Source organism: Acanthochromis polyacanthus, chromosome 5 (genome assembly GCF_021347895.1).
Source record: "Acanthochromis polyacanthus isolate Apoly-LR-REF ecotype Palm Island chromosome 5, KAUST_Apoly_ChrSc, whole genome shotgun sequence".
NCBI classification, from domain to species: Eukaryota; Metazoa; Chordata; class Actinopteri; family Pomacentridae; genus Acanthochromis; species Acanthochromis polyacanthus.
The window spans coordinates 32031568-32054670 of record NC_067117.1 but is presented as its reverse complement, the minus strand read 5'-3'; the positions used below and the strand labels follow the sequence as shown (position 1 = coordinate 32054670).

Below are 23103 nucleotides of genomic sequence, written 5' to 3'. Positions count from 1 at the left end.
TGGTCCAAAATATGACAAAAACATCGTAGGTTAGTATGTCGTCCAACAAATTGGAGCAAGGTGTCCAGATAGCTCAACTGGTTAAGAAGGTGATTTGTAAACAGAACTGTGTCAGAGATGCAGGTTCGATTCCAGCTCATGATCGTTTACTGCATGGGTTTCCTGTTTTCCTCTCTATCCTTGGCAGAGGTCTGCACTCTCTGAGTGCTTTTCTAGTTTACCTCTATGCCCTTGTTAATCAGTCGTGATTACTTAATTACAAAGCCTCTAATTAGATAGATTCATTTTTTTAATTACTTGGTTAATGTCATTTTTGCTCCTGGACCTCATATGTTACGTAATGTTAGCTGGAAATCAATACATATGTATGCCAATCAATATATATTTAACTTGTAAAATCTATTTATCTTAAGCTAATAACTTTTCTCCGGTAAGTCGCTGCCCTATTTTCCAAGACGACACTGCTCTGACTCTCTGACCTGCTGCTGGACGTGACATCGCGCTGTGCTGTCATGAGTAATGTCGTATTAACCTGACATATCAAAGAGTAGATACCGAGCAAGACAATTATCCGTAGTTTACCTTAGTACTCATGAGTACCCGACACAATGCAGGACTCTGCTGTGAAGGCCAATATGCACAGTGGTGTATTTGCGACAATAAAAAAATGAAAGAAATGTGAAGGAGCGACGGCTAGGATGTAGGAATGGTGGCCCACCGCTGCTGAATGAATGTAGAGGAAACACTGGGATCCGAAGCTCAACAGGACTCCAGATGAATACACGCAGACCAGCGAGTTTTGGAGATTGACGACTGGGACATATATTTTGACAGACAAAAAATTAAGACGTTTTATTTTGATGTTACAAGATCACAATAATCTTCAAATTTAGAATAAAATTTTAAAAATTAACAATCTAAAATAAAAGAAATTTTAATTAAATAGCCTGCTGATTATTTATTTTCCAAAGTTACAGGGAGTCGCAACAGAGGGATGAAAGAGCTGCATGCGGCTCCGGAGCCGCGAGTTGCCGACCCCTGATCTGGAGAAATGTATCTTTAAAGAGTGTGTTCATTAAGTTATTAACCATGATATAATCACTTTGATTTTGTTTGATTAGTTTGAATATAAATGCCTATAGGTTATTAAATGATTACTATAGAGAGGGGCCACGTATTATTACTATCATAATATAATAAAAAGACAGTAATAATACTAGTAAAATAAATTTCCTGAAATTATGACTTAATAGTTTTGGTGTGTCACCCCAAGACTTCAAGTGGCCCCACCTGGCCACCCCTATGAAAAATTTCTGCAGGCGCCACTGGCAGGAAAGCTGATAACTCAGACTGTATGCTAGCTACAAAGATTCTGCAGACTTCTAGCAGATATTTCTAGAAAACAGAAGAACCATGCTCACTTGAATACTTACACTTGGGACAAATCTGAAAACCAAAAAGAGCAACTGAGCTCACTAAGAAATACTTACACTAGGAATAGAACTGGAAACCAAAAGAGCAACTATGCTCACTGTAACCACAGAATAGTAATACGAGATGGCTAAGCTCAAAGGTAAGTACAAAAACTAGAATTCTCCAAGATACAAACAAGAAATTACCTAAGCTGAAAACCCAAACTGAACAACTACTCCACTGCTTTGAGTGGACAACAAACATTATCTAACCTATGACAAACAAGAACAAGACTCTGATTTGACCTGAGACTGCTCGTACTGGGACTTGACTGGCAGCAAGGCAGCTACGGAACTGGGAGGCTGCGAACTGGACGAGGGAGAGGGGTGCTGCAGGCTTGGAGCTGGATGGTCGCGGCTGTGACGGCACGGACGGAGAGTTGGAAGTAGCAGAGATGATCCAGAAGACTGCCCAGCAATGTACATAGAAGACAAAGGAGTTGACAGATCCAAAAAGGGCCAGAGTGGGTAATTTCGTAGGAGCAAGCGGTGGTCTGGACTACAAAAGAGCAGGTTTTACTGGAGGTCTACAGGAATTTGGCTGACTGCTGGCATTCACGGTCCAGAGTCAAATGGTGAGTGGAGTCAGGTTATATTGTGTGGAGGTAGGCTGATTGGTTCTGGCACACCTGCTCCTGCTGATTATCAGGATTGCTCTCACCTCAGCACCCTGAATACCTAAAAAGGAAGCAAACAACAAGAGGAGGGAGGGGCCCTACCAAGGAGACAAGAAAATTTAATCCTTAAAAACAAACCATCTGTTTTTTTAATTTAGCATGAATTTCAGTCTATTAGTTAATGATGTCCACAGATCAACAGAAAAAATAAATGATTTCTAAATGTTTCTGATACTCCACCACCACCCTGACCTTTATATGTCAGATCAGAACAAATAAATGTGATGAGACACAATAAGAAGCCAAGAAGTACACCACCATGTCAGAACTTGCAGCTCAACAAAGAGCCTGAAAAGCCCTAAGGTTTATTGTTAACTGAGGTTTTTCAAAGTACTTAATTTGTATATTAATGTCTGGCACTGTTTGGGTGTGGAGCTTTTGATCCACCAATGAAGAATGCCATTATGGAGTACTGGTGTGGGGCGTTTAGGTGCTCTTTTTGAGGCCTGATGATATGAAGTACTTTTTTTCCAGTAGTGCACCAAACAATGCCATTTGTTCACAAATGTTTTAGGATGAATTTGTAATTTCAAAGCACTTTGGGGCTACACTAAATGTTAAATGTGTTCTTCTTATTGCTCTTTTACTTCACTGTTTGATTAGGCCTTCAATTTGCAGATTTTGACTCATAAAGACTGTTTTTATTTGGCTGAAACCGATCTGGTGGGATATTTAATGTGTATTCAAGAATACTATCATTCAGTAGAATTGTACTGTGGGTTAAATGTGGGTTGTTTCCAAACCAGGAATGTCCAGGAGCGACTGTAGTAGTAGTAGCTAGGAGTAATAGCTGTAGTCTACAGTGAGAGGATCAAGGTGCTGAAGTGCTTCAGAGCATTCTGCTCCCTTGAAATTGGTTCTCCAGTGTTGCGTTTACATGCTTGCAGACTCTGAATCTTGTGTTGTGTTGAAGGAACTTCCATGTCTGGACGGAAGGATGGATGAAGCGACCAGACCTGGGAAGTGACGGGGAATATGACGGCTGGCAAGTTGTGGATCCGACACCACAGGAGTTGAGCGATGGTACAGACCGTCTTGTCTCTTGCTCCCATAAACTTTGAAGTGTCTGTGTTATGCACATTTAGGGTTTTGAGGGTCTGCTAGCTTGTATTACATTCTGTTTTTATCAGCACTGTTGTGCGTTTAAGTTGCATTAGAACAAAAGTTTTTCTGTGGGGAAAACCACAATGATGGCTTGTTTGTGGTATCTGTGTGATGGTTTTTGTTGTTTCTCCTTCTACAGGTGTGTTCTGCTGCGGCCCAGCCTCAGTCAAAGGCATCTTAAATGGACAAACTGGGTTTAAATACGATGCTCCATTTATCTATGCTGAGGTCAATGCTGACCACGTTGTCTTATTCGTAAGTAGAAGCAGAGCATATATCTCTATCAAATTCCAGCTTCATAAATACAGGGGCCATTAATGATAACAGAGGGCCAGCTGTAGAGAAATGGAACTTTGATCCAATTTTACCTCTCATTTTGCTTCATGAATTCTTGCCTTTTGTTGTGTGCATTTCTCTCAGATCACAGAGAGCGGTGAAGTGTTTCAAATCGAGTCTGATACCACGATGGTCGGGAAGAACATCTCCACTAAGGCTGTTGGTTCCAATAAGAGGGAGGACATCACCAACACCTACAAGTACAAAGAAGGTATCTCACACTCTGTTATTCATGCTGTACTGCAGTGGGAATCACTTTGTTCAGTTCAGTTTATTGATTTGTGGGCACTTACTGTGTAGTTAAGTCGCCTTTTCTTGCCCACAACGATAAAGTAACAGGTAGAGAATCCCAGCATCTATCTGTGTGTCTGTCTGTCTGTCTGTCTATCTATCCATCCATCTATATCTGTCTCTCTCTCTCTCTCTCTATATATATATATATATATATATATGTATATATACTGACAGTCAATAGAAACTTTGAGGTAGAAATGTACGCACAATTCTACTTGTAGGGGGGTTGTAATTATTCATTGTGGATTTACTGATGATCTAGTGCCCTGGTAGTTGAGATAATGATGAGTTGTCATTTTGTCATGATTCATTGCACATTGGTTGGTCACTTTGCAAAAGTGAACCAAATACACACCAAGCAATACTCAGTGAGTATCTGCACAATTTGAGAATGGGTTTTGAAGGCCTATATAAAGGCCCAAAAAAGGCCACCATTGTTAGTCCAGTGAACAGCATCATGCCGCGTCTATCACATGAACAACGTCTCCAGGCACTGGGTATGGTGGAGGCCGGTTTGAGCTACAATGATGTAGCCAGGCGTATGGGCTGTTCCCAACCCACAATCAGAAGCCTGGTCCAAAGCATGCGCCGACGGATTGCTGCCTGCATCGAAGCAAATGGAGGCCATACTCGGTATTGACTGTTGTGACTTTGTGTTTGGCAGGTGCTGTTTTCTTTTGTGAAATTCTTTATTTTGAAATCATTCTTGAAACTTTAGATTTTTGCGTCTGTATGCCAATATGCTAAACAAATGATTCATATGAAGAAAATCCAGTTTTGGGCTTCAAAATACAAATTATGTTGAAAAATATGGTCTCAAAGTTTTTAATGACTGTCAGTGTGTGTGTGTATATATATATACACACGTGGACAAAATTGTTGGTACCCCTCAGTTAAAGAAGGAAAAACCCACAATTCTCACTGAAATCACTTGAAACTCACAAAAGTAACAATAAATAAAAATTTATTGAAAATTAAATAATCAAAAACAGCCATTACTTTTGAATTGTTGATTAACATAATTATTTAAAAAAACAAACTAATGAAACAGGCCTGGACAAAAATGATGGTACCTCTATAAAAGATTGAAAACTATTTGACCAGAGTGACATGATTAACTCAGGTGTGTCATTTAATTGACATCACAGGTGTTTCCAAACTCATAATCAGTCAGTCTGCCTATTTAAAGGGAGACAAGTAGTCACCCTGCTGTTTGGTGAAAAGGTGTGTACCACACTGAACATGGACAACAGAAAGCGAAGGAGAGAATTGTCCCAGGACATCCGAAAAAAAATTATAGACAAACATCTTAAAGGTAAAGGCTATAAGACCATCTCTAAACAGCTTGAAGTTCCTGTGACAACAGTGGCTCATATTATTCAGAAGTTCAAGACCCACGGGACAGTAGCCAACCTCCCTGGACGTGGCCGCAAGAGGAAAATTGATGACAAATTGAAGAGACGGATCGTTGGAATTGTATCCAAAGAGCCCAGAGCAACCTCCAAAGAAATTAAAGGTGAACTCCAAGGCCAAGGTACATCAGTGTCAGATCGCACCATTCGTCATTGTTTGAGCCAAAGTGGACTTCATGGGAGACGACCAAGGAGGACACCACTGCTGAAAAAAACTCATAAAAAAGCCAGACTGGAATTTGCAAAAATGCATGTTGACAAGCCACAAAGCTTCTGGGAGAATGTCCTTTGGACAGATGAGACCAAACTGGAGCTTTTTGGTAAGGCACATCAACTCTATGTTCATAGACTCAAAAACCAAGCATACGAAGAAAAGAACACTGTCCCTACGGTGAAACATGGAGGAGGCTCAGTAATGTTTTGGGGCTGCTTTGCTGCATCTGGCACAGGGTGTCTTGAAAGTGTGCAAGGTACGATGAAATCTGAAGACTATCAAGGCATTCTGGAGAGAAATGTGCTGCCTCGTGTCAGAAAGCTTGGTCTCAGTCGCAGGTCATGGGTCTTCCAACAGGACAACGATCCAAAACACACAGCCAAAAACACCCAAGAATGGCTGAGAGAAAAGCGTTGGACTATTCTAAAGTGGCCTTCTATGAGCCCAGATCTGAATCCCATTGAACATATGTGGAAGGAGCTGAAACATGCCATTTGGAGAAGACACCCATCAAACCTGAGACAACTGGAGCTGTTTGCTCATGAGGAGTGGGCCAAAATACCTGTTGACAGCTGCAGAACGCTCATTGACAAATACAGAAATCGTTTAATTGCAGTGATTGCCTCAAAAGGTTGTGCAACAAAATATTAAGTTATGGGTACCATCATTTTTGTCCAGCCCTGTTTCATTAGTTTGTTTTTTTAAATAATTATGTTAATCAACAATTCAAAAGTGATGGCTGATTTTGATTATTTAATTTTCAATAAATTTTTATTTATTGTTACTTTTGTGAGTTTCAAGTGATTTCAGTGAGAATTGTGGGTTTTTCCTTCTTTAACTGAGGGGTACCAACAATTTTGTCCACGTGTGTATATATATATATATATATATATATATATATATATATATGGCATGCTGTTTAGGAAATTATATATATGATGAAAGTACGAATATATTGAATGAAAGTCGATATATATTAAATGAAAGTATGAATATATGGAATGAAAGTCGATATATATTGAATGAAAGTCGATATATCTGTATATCTAAACATGGGCCATTCTACCGAATTTGTCCAAAGTGCAGGGTTGGAAATTTTTTTAAGTGTTTTTTTTTTCCTAAAACTTTGGCCATACATATGTTGTACCATATCTAAGGTACATATATCTTGTATAGTGCAGTCAATATTCATATTTTAATTTCTGCCTGTTGTTGAAATGTTTTTTCCGCTCCCAAAATGTGTCACAACCAAAACATAGCAACACACTGCAATAAAAGTTTTTTTTTTTTAATCTGTTCATATTGTACTTCCATGCCCCCTCTAAAGTATATTTTTACAAATTTTCTTGAAGGGTTTTACAACAAAATCTATAAAAGTGACATTTTAAACATTTTTAAAGTTGAATTTCTAAGACTCATCAAAATCAAATTCCAATCTTTTCTTGTAAAATGAATTCCACTGATGATCTCAGAGTGAGTTATGAAATTGAACATACATTTAACGAATAGTCATCATAAAATCTTAGTTGATGACTCAATATCTTTTATTTTTTACAAAACACCCAGTGTTTCGGTTGTGACTGCACTGTTTCGCTTGTGACTGCCATAGACATAATAAAGAGTAGACGCCGCATCGACCGCTACTGCCTATTGGGGCTGACGAGCGGTGGGGCCGCCATCTTGGTCCGGTCACCCGCTCCACTCAGCGCTGTTTGACAGCACATTTAATCCATCTTAACTCTGAATAATAAACTGATTTTCAAGCGGTTTTTATTTTTATTTTTTTGCTGCAAACGTCATACATGTAGCTATGATACAGGACAAATGGTTTGGCGTATTTTAATATTCATAGCAGGAATAATAGATAATAATAATAATAATAGGTAATAGAATATTCTGATATTAAGCTTGACTGTAGACAGGTATTTTGCAAACACTGTAAACACACACACACACTAATATATGTTAGAGAAGCAGATAATGGCAGTAAAGTCAATTATTTTAATAATTTGAAGAGACAATATATGATTACGCTATATATACATATATAAACAAAATACTGACTAATGAACATATATTTCTAATGAACATATATTTCTATATAAAACAATAGATAGAAGTTATATATCAGAGAAAATGAATTTATATAAATCATAGATCAACATCGTTCACATATATATAGGCTATAATAGATAAAAGTATCAATATAATCAATATATCAGAAAACTGACTAATGTGTTCATTAGTCAGTTCATTAATGTTAGTAATGTTGTAATGTTAGTTCATTAATGTGTTCACCTGCTGCTTGTTGAAAACAGTAACTGCAGAATGAGCCGAGTTTTCCTATCAGTCTCCAAAACGGCAGAAAAAGTCGCTTTTACAAAAAAAGTCGCTCGGAGCTTTGAAAAGTCGCTAGATTTAGCGAGAAAGTCGCTAAGTTGGCAACACTGGTAGGAAAATATCAGAATATATGGAATGAGTCTGAACATTATATATATTCCGACTTGCATTCAATATATATCAACTTTCATTATATATATGTTAACTTTCATTCAATATATATCGACTATCATTCAATATATTCGTACTTTCATTCAATATATAGACTTTGATTCAATATATTCGTACTTTCATCATATATATAATTTCCTAAATGGCATGCCATATATATATATATATATGTGTGTGTGTGTATGTATGTATGTATATATATATAGGTATATGTATGTATGGCATGCCGTTTAGGAAATTATATATATAATGAAAGTCGATATATATATAATGAAACTTGATATATATATAATGAAAGTCGATATATATATAATGAAACTTGATATATATATAATGAAACTTGATATATATATATAATGAAACTTGATATATATATAATGAAAGTCGATATATATATAATGAAACTTGATATATATATAATGAAAGTTGATATATATATAATGAAAGTCGATATATATATAATGAAACTTGATATATATATAATGAAACTTGATATATATATAATGAAAGTTGATATATATATATATATATATCAACTTTCATTATATATATATCAACTTTCATTATATATATATCGACTTTCATTATATATATATCAACTTTCATTATATATATATCTCGACTTTCATTATATATATATATATCGACTTTCATTATATATATATCAACTTTCATTATATATATATCAAGTTTCATTATATATATATCGACTTTCATTATATATATATATCAACTTTCATTATATATATATCAAATCTTTTTTTCCTACCGAGCCCCGGAAGGGACATGTCCGTATGGCGAAGCGACAACGAAGGACACTCACCCGGACGAGAATTTTATTGAGTTTTATTTTAAAATCGGCCTGAAACACACAGACATTCAAGCAGTGCGATGCGCTAAGAGTCTGCCATGCAGACCAGCGATCCTGATAATGGTAAGTTTTATTTCTCCAACATCCTGCTGTTATCCTACTATGAATACGCTAGCTACAACAGTCCCACATCAGTATTATGAACGTTCCGCCAGCTAACGCGGTCCGGACACCGGATCAGTGATTAGAGGTTGGCGTTCAACTATTGTTTGCCAGCCAGTTAGCCGCTGGTAAGCTAACAAGCTATGAAACAACTCCTTATAAAACCGGAGGAAAGCAGCAGCAATATTTCAGTCCAAGACCTGTATTCAGAACCTCCCACGCTGTTACACAATGACCCATTAATCATATTACTGAACTATATGGTTATCATTGAAATTTCCCTTGAAGAACCAGTGAACTCTTTGCGAACACATTTTAATTTATGTGTTGATTATGTTTCGTATCAGTAATACAAGTCTAAAAAACTGATTGAAATGATCAAGTTAACACAATGAAGTAAAGAGTACTGGTAATCTGCAGCTATTTTCATAATTTCAAGGTGAAATTCTGATGTGTGATTTTCTAGCTTTGCAGATGTGGAAATCCAATGCACTGATTTCTTATACACAGATGCTTTTGGTGTTTTTTGTTGTAAAATAAAACAAGGCATTTATCACTGTTGGAAATTATTACAGGTATTATTTGTAAGACTTTCTAACATTGTATGGACAAAGCAATAAATCAGTTAATGGATAAAATCATTTGTATTACAGATGCTATCAACAGCATGTCTTGTTCATTTTATTTAGTTGTCGGCCTTGGATGATGAGGTCCAGTTACCAGGAGCACTAGTCTGCAGCTTACTGGTTCCGTCTTGCAGCTCCTCCACGCCGTCCTCCTCTCTACAGACCAAATCAAGTAAGATCTGTTTAGACTATGCAGACATCAACATGATCAGTATGTTATCTTTTGACCCATCCTAAAATCACAAAATAGAACATTTACTTTAAGTTAACTGTGTTTATGAAAATAGAAAATAATTACTGACAACTCGTACTTTTTGGTGCTTTTATGCAGGAAAAGGGAACCAGGAAGCTGCTGTGGATCCTCTGCAGTATCTGGAGAGGTCAGAGGAACGTTTCTTGGAACAGATTGGAAGACACCAAGACGTGACCTCTGCCATTCTCCAGAACATCCAGAAGATGAATGAAAACCTTGGTTGCACTGATGGGACGCATGGTGTCGGTGCTGGAGCAACTGTCCCAGAATTAAACTGCATTGTTGACTATTGGCTTTTCTAGAAAATAAATCTTTTTTAGTACTTCACCTGTTTTGTATTTTACTCATGCACTTTGGATGAATGAACAGAAATTTGTGATGAGAGATGCAAATTTTGTCTATAATCTACAGAGACTTTATTCAGTGTTCAGTGCACACTTTTGTTACACACATTTTGACAGATAAGCAGTTGTGCTTTTCAAGCAGATTTTAGTCAGAAACATCAGTAGCATATATTGTTGTTTTTTTTACTGTTACACCAATCTAGGTAGATAAACTGCACTACTGCAGCAGACATATTATTGAAATGTGCTTCTATTATGTGTCTACATACACTGCTCACAAGTAGTTATTCAACTTTTGGGTGAAATTGATGGAAAATATAAAAAGTGCACGCTGTAGTGATATATCATAAAAGTAGGGTATTTAACTAGAAACATGCAATAGTGATTTCCTCATCTCAAAAAAAATTATTGAATCAAAAGCTAACAACAGTGGAGGGTATGTCACAATAAAAATGTCTCAGTTTGGACAGAACAGCAGCCTTCAGCTGAAATCCAGTACAATTGTGTCCCACCAGTGGCGTGATCATGGATGTGTCCAGGCAGCAGCTGACCTCTGCCTCGTAATTAGCCTTAAGACCAGCTATAAAGATAAACATAGATATTATCATTATCATCAACATATGGTGCATGTGTTTAACCTTTAAGCTATGTAGGGATGCAAATGTAGTCGAAGCTAAGTAGCTAAGCTAATGCTAACACGTTCAGTGTTCAGAATCAAAACATCTCTAAAAATTACCTGTTTTCTCAAACGTAGTCGCCGTTCCCTGTGACAACCATGAAGACAGATAGATAATCACAGAAGAGCTCATCTGAAGAGCAAATGTCCAATAAGGTTCCTGTTTTTGTTTGCCATGTCCTTCCAGGGCTCAGTAGGAAAAAGTCTGAATATATGGAATGAAACTTTGAATAGATGGAATGAAAATCTGAACATTCTATATTCCGACTTTCATTATATATATATCAAGTTTCATTATATATATATCAACTTTCATTATATATATATATCAAGTTTCATTATATATATATCAATTTTCATTATATATATATATACTGTATCAACTTTCATTATATATATATCAATTTTCATTATATATATATCAAGTTTCATTATATATATATCGACTTTCATTATATATATATATATCAACTTTCATTATATATATATATCAACTTTCATTATATATATATCAACTTTCATTATATATATATATATCAAGTTTCATTATATATATATCAAGTTTCATTATATATATATATCAAGTTTCATTATATATATATCAATTTTCATTATATATATATCAAGTTTCATTATATATATATCGAGTTTCATTATATATATATCAAGTTTCATTATATATATAATTTCCTAAACGGCATGCCATATGTATGTATATATATATATATATATATATATATATATATATATATATATATATACATATATATATAAATCTATATACAGTGCCTTGTGAAAGTATTCGGCCCCCTTGAACTTTTCAACCTTTCGTCACATTTCAGGCTTCAAACATAAAGATATAAAATTTTAATTTTTTGTCAAGAATCAACAACAAGTGGGACACAATCGTGAAGTGGAACGAAATTTATTGGATATTTTAAACTTTTTTAACAAATAAAAACCTGAAAAGTGGGGCATGCAATATTATTCGGTCCCCTTGCATTAATACTTTGTAGTGCCACCTTTTGCTGCAATTACAGCTGCAAGTCGCTTGGGGTATGTCTATCAGTTTTGCACATCGAGAGACTGAAATTCTTGCCCATTCTTCCTTGCAAAACAGCTCGAGCTCAGTGAGGTTGGATGGAGAGCGTTTGTGAACAGCAGTCTTCAGCTCTGCCCACAGATTCTCGATTGGATTCAGGTCTGGACTTTGACTTGGCCATTCTAACACCTGGATACGTTTATTTGTCAACCATTCCATTGTAGATTTGGCTTTATGTTTTGGATCATTGTCCTGTTGGAAGATAAATCTCCGTCCCAGTCTCAGGTCTTTTGCAGAGTCCAACAGGTTTTCTTCCAGAATGCTCCTGTATTTGGCTCCATTCATCTTCCATCAATTTTAACCATCTTCCCTGTCCCTGCTGAAGAAAAGCAGGCCCAAACCATGAGGCTGCCACCACCATGTTTGACAGTGGGGATGGTGTGTTCAGGGTGATGAGCTGTGTTGCTTTTACGCCAAACATATCGTTTTGCATTGTGGCCAAAAAGTTCAGTTTTGGTTTCATCTGACCAGAGCACGTTCTTCCACATGTTTGGTGTGTCTCCCAGGTGGCTTGTGGCAAACTTTAAACAAGACTTTTTATGGATATCTTTGAGAAATGGCTTTCTTCTTGCCACTCTTCCATAAAGGCCAGATTTGTGCAGTGTAGGACTGATTGTTGTCCTATGGACAGACTCTCCCACCTCAGCTGTAGATCTCTGCAGTTCATCCAGAGTGATCATGGGCCTCTTGGCTGCATCTCTGATCAGTCTTCTCCTTGTTGGAGGTGAAAGTTTAGAGGGACGGCCGGGTCTTGGTAGATTTGCAGTGGTCTGATACTCCTTCCATTTCAATATGATTGCTTGCACAGTGCTCCTTGAGATGTTTAAAGCTTGGGAAATCTTTTTGTATCCAAATCCGGCTTTAAACTTCTCCACAACAGTATCTTGGACCTGCCTGGTGTGTTCCTTGGTCTTCATGATGCTCTCTGCACTTTAAACAGAACCCTGAGACTATCACAGAGCAGGTGAATTTATACGGAGACTTGATTACACACAGGTGGATTCTATTTATCATCATCAGTCATTTAGGACAACATTGGATCATTCAGAGATCCTCACTGAACTTCTGGAGTGAGTTTGCTGCACTGAAAGTAAAGGGGCTGAATAATATTGCACACCCCACTTTTCAGTTTTTTATTTGTTAAAAAAAGTATAAAATATCCAATAAATTTCATTCCACTTCACGATTGTGTCCCAATTGTTGTTGATTCTTGACAAAAAATTAAAATTTTATATCTTTATGTTTGAAGCCTGAAATGTGGCGAAAGGTTGAAAAGTTCAAGGGGGCCGAATACTTTCACAAGGCACTGTATATATATACGCACAGATGACACAAAAAAACGGGAACTTTTTAACAATCCAATAAAACCAAGAGTGAAGGAAGAAAATTATTTTTTCATAGTAATTGAAACCTTAAAACATGCCATTTAAGAAATGATGGAATTTTCATTTTTTTAAAATTACTTCCTGTAGATGGCGTCCTCCTGTACGAATGCATTCCTGAAATCTGTTGTTGAGATTCCTCATTGACCGCTGCAATATCTCAGCTGGGATACTGTGAATTTCATCCTGAATTCTCTGTTTTAACTCATCCAGAGTTCTTGGTCAAGTCCTGTACACTTTACTCTTGAGATAGCCCCGGGTAGATTTCAAGAGAACTAGTTTCGTTGTATATGAAAGTGTGTAATGACAATAAAGTTCTTCTTATTCTCATTCATTCTAACACACTCATATATATATACATATGCATATATATATATATATATATATATATATATATATATATATATATATATAATCTACAGGAGTAAGTGCATCTTTAAGTAATGTTCTGACAAATGTTTGCAGTTTAGGCTTGAAATAGATGAAATTTACTGGATGTGATAAAATCTCCAGGAATAACAACAGCTCGAGATGATCTGTGCAAGTCAAATGTATTGTTTAGAACTATGAGGACACAGACTGAGAGGATCCTCTGATGGAAACATTGGTAAAAAGGTTCACAAACAGCTTGTCGAAGCGAGCAAAGAAGAGGTTCAGGGTGTTGGGGAGATATGTCCTGACTGACCTGTATGTTGCTGTTTTGCAGTTAGTTGGGGTTTTAATACCCTGCCACATGGTGCCATTGTTCTCAAAGTGCCCCTCTATTTGCAGCCTATATTTGCCCTAAGCTTCTCTGATGCTCTTTGACAATTTTTTCTAGCAGTTTTGTAGTTCAGCTGGTTCACTGACCTGTCGGCGACGTCCCTGGCTTTGAGCAGCGACGGTACATTTCCATTAAATCAGGGCTTCTGATTTCGGAGCACCCTGATGGTTTTGGTAGGCAGTACAGCCTCAGTGCAAAAATGCTATAGTCCAGGACAGTTTATAGTCCAGGACAGCAGAGGGGTAATCCTTCAGGTCCAGGACCATGAAGTCACATTGATACACACTTAAGGTAATAACATTAATCTAAATTACCCACCTTCCAGGGTCATACAGCGAGAGGATGTTCTATACATTTGCCATCGACGGGGGAGTTGGAAGTGGAGGAACCGACGGGGGAGCTGGAAGTGCAGGAACCGACGGGGGAGTTGGAAGTGGAGGAACCGACGGGGGAGCTGGAAGTGGAGGAACCGACGGGGGAGCTGGAAGTGCAGGAACCGACGGGGGAGCTGGAAGTGGAGGAACCGACGGGGGAGCTGGAAGTGGAGGAACCGACGGGGGAGCTGGAAGTGCAGGAACCGACGGGGGAGCTGGAAGTGGAGGAACCGACGGGGGAGCTGGAAGTGCAGGAACCGACGGGGGAGCTGGAAGTGCAGGAACCGACGGGGGAGTTGGAAGTGGAGGAACCGACGGGGGAGCTGGAAGTGGAGGAACCGACGGGGGAGCTGGAAGTGGAGGAACCGACGGGGGAGCTGGAAGTGGAGGAACCGACGGGGGAGCTGGAAGTGCAGGAACCGACGGGGGAGCTGGAAGTGGAGGAACCGACGGGGGAGCTGGAAGTGGAGGAACCGACGGGGGAGCTGGAAGTGGAGGAACCGACGGGGGAGCTGGAAGTGCAGGAACCGACGGGGGAGCTGGAAGTGGAGGAACCGACGGGGGAGCTGGAAGTGCAGGAACCGACGGGGGAGTTGGAAGTGGAGGAACCGACGGGGGAGCTGGAAGTGGAGGAACGGAGGGGGAAGCCACCCCACAACCTCCATCACCAGTGACTATTCGATTTGAAGAGGTACGTTGCAGCCACTACAGTTTCCCTTTCTTTTAAGAGATATCAGGATGTCATTAATCATAGTGTTTGCTAATTTTGTGGGGTTTTTTGTAACAATTTTCTGCCTACCATTCTTAAATGTCACTTTAATTCAAATTTGAGGTGTCCCTGGGGCCCAGTAGGTTTAAAACACAAAGCATGAACTGCAGCATCTCTGCTTTGACACATCCTTCACGTGCTACCAAAACAGAAGACAGAACCAACAAAGAAATCAAAACTTACATCACCCGCCTGAAAGAATCATGAAAAAGTCTCAAGAAGCTGTGATGTAAATTGTGTTCGTTACTCACAGATTTGTACAATATCCCTGTGTAAACAAAATATCCACTATTTATCAATTGTTTATCTGCATCTTTCCTGGCCGATGATGTAGCATACAGCAGGATTGTCATGTACTTATTTAATTTAAAGTTTCATCTGGAGCCCCACAGACAGCAGATGACCCTTAAAACCATTCACTTGCACAATTTTGGTTTTAGGTGTTGATTTGGCAAGTGTATAAAATGGTTTTATTCAAACTTGTCTCCCAAAAATCATGCTACTTTTGAACTAAACTGTACTCTCAGTTGGGTTGTAAGCAAAAATTCTCCCAGTGATGTAACAGTATGGCGTAGAAAGAAACATTTACTTTTTTAGGAGCCACAAAACCCCTGTTAGCAGTCTGGAGGAGTGGTAGTGGTGTAATAAGTCCATTACAAGACTTTTAACCAGGAGATTTAGGTTCATCTCCTCTGTGGAACTGTTATTTGTAGAGTTTCATTTTCTTTCCCTTTATGGTTAGGCTTAGGTATTATATATATATGGTTTGGTTTGGTACAGTGTCAGTGTTTGGTAAAATACATACTTTTAACCATGTGTCTGGAGTATAAGGGTGATGAGTCTAATATATGACTATAAAGCAATACAGTGAGGTGAGATCAACCTTTATTAATCCCCAAGAAATTCTTGTACAGAAATTGCTCACAAAAAACAAAATTAAGGTGATGTGAAAAAAAGATGCAGTTCCTAATAGGAAAAGCACCAGAATATAAATACTATAACTGCTAAAAGTAATACTAAGCAAGCTGAAATAACACTTATTTTATCAAGAAAAGCATTTTTTCCCAATGAAGATAACATTAAATTAATCAGAAATACAGTCTAGACATAGTTAATGTGGTAAATGACTATTCCAGTTGGAAATGTCTGATTTTTAATGGAATATCTCCACAGGAGTACAGAGGAACATTTCCAGCAACCATCACTCCTGTGCTCTAATGCTACATTGGGTGTTGAAAGGCTAATTGATGATTAGAAACCCTTGTGCATTTATGTTAGCACATGAATAAAAGTGTGAGTTTTCAGGGGTCACGTGATGCACCGAGGAGAACAGACGTGCTGCTGTCAGTCTCCTCGCTGGATTTAACTAAAAACAGTGTTTCTCAGTTTGGTCCGTTGTTTAAAACATGGTTGAACTATGGCCAAAACATATACAACCATTGGACATGTCACTGGATAACTTTTTAATTATGACGAAGAACAGAGACAATCGGAAAAAGAACAACAAGCCGGCGGCTAACGAAGCGCTAGCTAACCCAGAAGATGAGGCAGAGCTAGTGCCAGAGCTAGCTAACGAAGAAGAGCTTGGATCCGTCAGCCCCACTAGCGATAGTACAGTGGTCCAACAATTCAATTTTTCAATTCAATTTTATTTATATAGCGTCAATTACAGTCAAATCGTCTCAAGACGCTTTACAGAACCCATATGCCTGACCCCCAGAGCAAGCCCAAAGGCGACAGTGGCAAGGAAAACACCCTTTTAACAGGGAAGAAACCTCGAGCAAAACCCGGCTCTAAATAGGGGACCCATCTGCCTGCTGGCCGGGCGGGTTGAGAAGGACAGAAGAGGGCAAGGGGAGGGATGGGAGAAGAGGGAGGGGTGGGAAAGCAAGGAAAACACAACACACATTTGGATACATGCATGACAGGATATGTGACACAGACAAAGTATAAGCTAACATTGAAAACTGACTCATAGTTTACTCTTATGATGTACGGCTCTGACATTAAACATACTCCTTATATAGCTAGCAGTAAAATTCAAACAGTATGTAAGTTAGCATAACAGTATAGTGAAGGCGATGCAGAGTTGACTGGTGGAAAAAGGGAATTGGAAGCAGAGGGCTGGAGGAAGGTCAGTAGCAGCATCCCACAGTGGACATGGTGGAGACTGGACCAGCTGGTGGAACATCAACCGCAGATCTGAAGCATCCAGCTCTGGGACCAGGGACACTCGGAGAAATAGCACAGGGGGAAACAGAGTGAATGTACTGCAATAACGGTATACATATTAAATGTAAAGGTAGATAGAGAAGGGCTCAGTGCGTCAAGAAAAGTCCCCCAGCAGCCTAGGCCTATAGCAGCATGACTAGGGGCAGAACGAAGGGACGTCCAAGAGGGGGTCAGCTGTACAATGAAGACACAAGCCGAACCTCTGTGGGTCACCCAGTCAGCCCCAACTATAAGATTTGTCAAAAAGGAACGCTTTAAGCCTGGTCTTAAAAATAGAGAGGGTGTCTGCCTCCCGAACCCAAACTGGGAGCAGGTTCCACAGGAGAGGCGCCTGATAACTGAAGGCTCTGCCTCCCATTCTACTTTTAGAAATTCTAGGAACAACAAGTAAGCCTGCAGTTTGCAACAGGTGATGCGAAATATTGAGAGATGCTGGACACTAAACTCGCTAACATTCTGAAACCCATTCACAGAAATGTCAGAAAGCTAGACAAACTAGTAGACAGACGAGGGTCGGTGGAACAAAGGGTGTCCGACTTAGAAGATAATGCAGCAGCCAGTGCACCGCGACTCGACTCGGTGGAGTCGGTCCTGAAAAAAGCTCTGGAAAAACTGGAGAACTACGAAAACCAGAGTCGACGTCATAATTGTCGGACTAAAGGAGGGCACTGAAGGCAAGAATCCACCTGTGTTTTTTGGGAAGTGGATGTCTGAGGTCTTGAACATGGACATGCAGGGAGAGCAGCTGAAGATAGAACGAGCGCACCGCGTGCGGCCTCCAGTGGGATCCACCGACACAGCCCCGTGCGACCCTGGTGAGACTCCATGACTACACAGACAGACAAGGGATTCTACGAGAAGCCAGGACCAAGGGAAGAGTTATGGTGGATGGTCAACCCGTGTCCTTTTTCCAAGACTTTTCTGCGGAGATTGTAAAGAGAAGACAGGAACCCTAACCCTAACCCTAACCCTAACCCTAGGGTAAGGAATCTGTTCTTGTTTTCATCTTTCTTGTTTAGACTGAACTACATGCAGATTACTACATAAGGCAATGGGGATTATGCAGCGTAATATAGAATCACATTACTTTAAGTATTAAGTTTTGTACTTGTAATATCAAGGGCTCTAATAATGTCATTAAGAGGAAAGCTATTTTAAACTATCTCAAAAAGGAGAAGGTACAGGTTGTATTCCTCCAACAAATCCATTTGAATGAGGAGGAGCATAAAAAATATCTCAGGGAATGGGTTGGACAGATATATTTTACATCCTCCTCTTCAAATACAAGGGGAGCCATCATATTAGTCCATAAACTGCTGCCATTTACAGCCCAAGACATTTACAAAGATACAGATGGAAGGATAGTTCTGGTAAAGGGAGAGCTGTCAGGAGAATTGGTGTTGTTGGGAAATGTTGATGCTCCAAATGTTTATGATGACATTTTTTTAGCCTTCCTACTCAACAAGATTGTTGAAATGGATTGTGCAAATATGATAACTGGAGGCGATTTTAATTGCTATCTTTCCCCCTCTTTAGACAGAGATCCTCCTCACAGAGATCAGTCAAAAGCTGGTAGAGCACTACAAAATTTTCTCAAAGTATTTAACCTGTTAGATGGTTGGAGATACATGAATCCTAATAATAAAAACTATACATTATATTCTTCATCTCACTTATCATTATCACGAATTGACTATATACTTGTTTCGGAACACCTAGTCCACTTAGTAGAGCAATCCAACATAGGGCCCATTGCCCTTTCAGATCATGCCCCTGTAACCCTGGAAAAAAATTAAAAATAAAGATAAAAGTCCTGGGACTGATGGATTTTGTGTACAGTCTTATAAAAAGTTGAAAAGTAAAATTAATAAATTACTTCAACGTGTGTTCAATAAATCCTTCAAAGAAGGTGAACTCCCAAAATCTATGTACTTAGCTCACATTATAGTCATCCTTAAAAAAGGGAAAGACCCAGAACAGTGTGCATCTTATCGCCCAATCAGTTTATTGGGAGTGGATGTTAAAATACTCTCTAAAATAATGGCTAATTGACTAGGAAGAGTGCTCACTGATTTAGTCAGTGCAGACCAAACAGGGTTTATAAGGGGCCATACCTCATCAGACAACACAAGACACTTAATTGATGTTATTCACTACCTTAATTTCCATCAAACCCCAAGTTCTATAGTAGTGATGGAGGCAGAAAAAGCTTTCGACCATATTGAACAGAAATACATGTTCGAAGTTTTGAGAAGATTTGGCTTTCAAACTGATTTTGTTTGGTGTGTGCGGCTTTTATACAAAATGCCCATTGCCTCAGTCTTAACAAATGGCCTAATTTCTGCTCAATTTCAACTTAAGAGAGGTACAGCTCAAGGATCACCACTATCACCTCTGTTGTTTTTCTATTTCTATAGAGCCATTAGCAATAGCAGTCCGACAAACCCCCAGTATCAAAGGGACGGCGATAGGAACAACAGAGCACAAAATTTTATTATATGCGGATGATATCCTCCTGACATTAACCGACCGGCCAAACTCCAGTACCTGCACTAATCAATTGTGTGAAAGACTTTGTCAGATTCTGGATTTTACAAAATCCCGAAATTATGTATCTTGCTTCCAGTGTACAAATTAATCTGACTTTATAAAACCCTTTCCGCTGGGCATCAGATGGATTTATATATCTGGGGGTTAAGATAACACCTAAATTAAATCAACTTTATGCTGTAAATGTTACCCCATGGTAAAACACATTAGGAAAAGATGTCAAGTTGGAAAAAGCTTCCTGTATCCTTTCTTGGCAAATCAACCTTATTAAGATGATAATTCTTCCCAAAATCATTTATCCTCTATTCATGCTTCTTCATATCTTTGAAGGGTAACAACATTAAAGATATAAACAAAGCTCTCTCTGACTTTATATGGGCAGGCAGAAAAACCTAAAATTAAATGATATTTCTTACAGCTACCAAAAGAACTGGGAGGATGGGGTCTCCCCAATATTCCCAATTATATAAACTTAATGCAAGCCAGAATTATTTCAATATGGGCGACTGTTCATCCAAAGCCACTTTGGTTGAGATTGAAGCAACTTTCTCCAAACCATACTCACCTGTGAATTTACTTGATAAGTGCAGAGGTGAAGTACCAATTATGGCAAAAGAAAACTTTTAATTACAATTGTGGGTAGTACGTGGCATTCTTTTCGGAAATTATTCAGGTCTAAACATAGATTGAGTTGTCTAACAACAATGATGGACAACCCTGATTTATGTAAGCAGAGAGAGCACTGGATCTAACTTCAGAACTGGTATGAAGCAGGAATTGACGTTTTATGACCTTGGGATGGGGAAAATGTAAAACATTTGCATCCTTACAAACTGCATACAAAAGAATTTACAACACCTTCAGGTCAGACATTATGTACACACTGAAATGGATACCCTTAATTTTCCAGATGACTTTAACCTATTAGAAAGGACTCTCTTAGATAGCCTTAAACAGGGTCACTTTGTCTCTAAGTTTACTCCAGACTACAACAACTGAATATGGATAGACTATCATTTCTTAGGAAGTTATGGGAGACTGAGCTGAAACGACAATAGACACTGGAACATGGGAGGAAATTTTACGTGTACCTTTGAAAATATCCATATGTAACAGATTTAGAGAAATGCAATACAACATCCTACAAAATGTATACATATCTCCTGATATGTATATATATATATATTATATGCAAATATACAACAGGGGCTTCTCCAGACTGCCCAAAATGTAAAGCTGTGTTAGAGACAAGATTCCACTGCCTCTGGGAATGTGATAAGATTCAGTGTTTTTGGCAAACTGTTTGTGATGAGATTAGTTTGATTATTAAACACCAATAACCCAATGTTATGTCCATTGGGATATATCCCTGAATCATGAAGAGCACATAAGTGCATTGTACAGTTTTGACTAAATGGGTCGGAGCTGAACCTCCCTCAAAACATTTATGGAAGTCTTTGTTGTCAGACTATATTCATTGGAGAGACTTAGGTTTTGTATTAATGGACAGAAGGACCTTTTTATGGTAAAGTTTGGAAAAGTCTTGACACTTACTTACTTGACACACTCTAAAATGGACTCTTGAAATGGTGGATGTGTTACTATTTTGCTGCATTCCTCAGGTGATCTGTAAGTACTGTACTGGACTGTTGTGATTTTGAAAAAGTTCAAGAAAAAGTATTTTTAAAAAAGTGTGAGTTTTCATGGAAAACATGAAATTGTCCTGGGTGACCCCAACTTTTGAACAGCAGTGTATGTTGATTAGAAAAATATGCTTCCCTATCTTAGATACTACTTAGGAAGCCTCCTCGTTGCTGAGTAGCATTTGATGGAAGCATACACACGTGGAACAAAATTGTTGGTACCCCTCAGTTAAGGAAGGAAAAACCCACAATTCTCACTGAAATCACTTTAAACTCACAAAAGAAACAATAAATAAAAATTTATTGAAAATTAAATAATCAAATCAGCCATCACTTTGAATTGTTGATTAACATAATTATTTAAAAAACAAACTAATGAAATTAGGGCTGGACAAAAATGATGGTACCCATAACTTAATATTTTGTTGCACAACCTTTTGAGGCAATCACTGCAATTAAATGATTTTCTGTATTTGTCAATGAGCGTTCTGCAGCTGTCAACAGGTATTTTGGGCCCACTCCTCATGAGCAAACAGCTCCAGTTGTCTCAGGTTTGATGGGTGTCTTCTCCAAATGGCATGTTTCAGCTCCTTCCACATATGTTCAATGGGATTCAGATTGGGCTCATAGAAGGCCACTTTAGAATAGTCCAACGCTTTTCTCTCAGCCATTCTTGGGTGTTTTTGGCTGTGTGTTTTGGATCGTTGTCCTGTTGGAAGACCCATGACCTGCGACTGAGACCAAGCTTTCTGACACTAGGCAGCACATTCTCTCCAGAATGCCTTGATAGTCTTCAGATTTCATCGTACCTTGCCACACTTTCAAGACACCCTGTACCAGATGCAGCCAAAGCAGCCCCAAAACATTACTGAGCCTCCTCCATGTTTCACCGTAGGGACAGTCTTCTTTTCTTCGTATGCTTGGTTTTTGAGTCTATGACATAGAGTTTGATGTGCCTTACCAAAAGCTCCAGTTTGGTCTCATCTGTCCAAAGGACATTCTCCCAGAAGCTTTGTGGCTTGTCAACATGCATTTTTGCAAATTCCAGTCTCGCTTTTTTATGAGTTTTTTTCAGCAGTGGTGTCCTCCTTGGTCGTCTCCCATGAAGTCCACTTTGGCTCAACAACGACGAATGGTGCGATCTGACACTGATGTAACCTTGGCCTTGGAGTTCACCTTTAATTTCTTTGGAGGTTGCTCTGGGCTCTTTGGATACAATTCCAACGATCCGTCTCTTCAATTTGTCATCAATTTTCCTCTTGCGGCCACGTCCAGGGAGGTTGGCTACTGTCCCGTGGGTCTTGAACTTCTGAATAATATGAGCCACTGTTGTCACAGGAACTTCAAGCTGTTTAGAGATGGTCTTATAGCCTTTACCTTTAAGATGTTTGTCTAT

At 38.7% G+C, this 23103-nt stretch overlaps 1 protein-coding gene and 1 long non-coding RNA gene across 2 annotated transcripts in view; both read left to right on the top strand.

Moving 5' to 3' along the window:
- LOC110960957 (protein-glutamine gamma-glutamyltransferase 6-like) overlaps window positions 1-23103 on the top strand; it is a 46983-nt gene that overhangs the window by 17992 nt on the left and 5888 nt on the right. Inside the window, exons 8-11 of the mRNA XM_051948487.1 lie at window positions 3063-3172; window positions 3393-3508; window positions 3674-3800; window positions 14465-15204. Of these exons, the coding sequence (XP_051804447.1) occupies window positions 3063-3172; window positions 3393-3508; window positions 3674-3800; window positions 14465-15204 (1093 nt within the window). The remainder of the gene's footprint in view (window positions 1-3062; window positions 3173-3392; window positions 3509-3673; window positions 3801-14464; window positions 15205-23103) is intronic.
- Window positions 8685-10199, top strand: LOC127534101 (uncharacterized). Its single transcript, XR_007942058.1, has 3 exons — window positions 8685-8954; window positions 9683-9791; window positions 9951-10199. It is a non-coding gene; the product is annotated as an uncharacterized LOC127534101 (long non-coding RNA).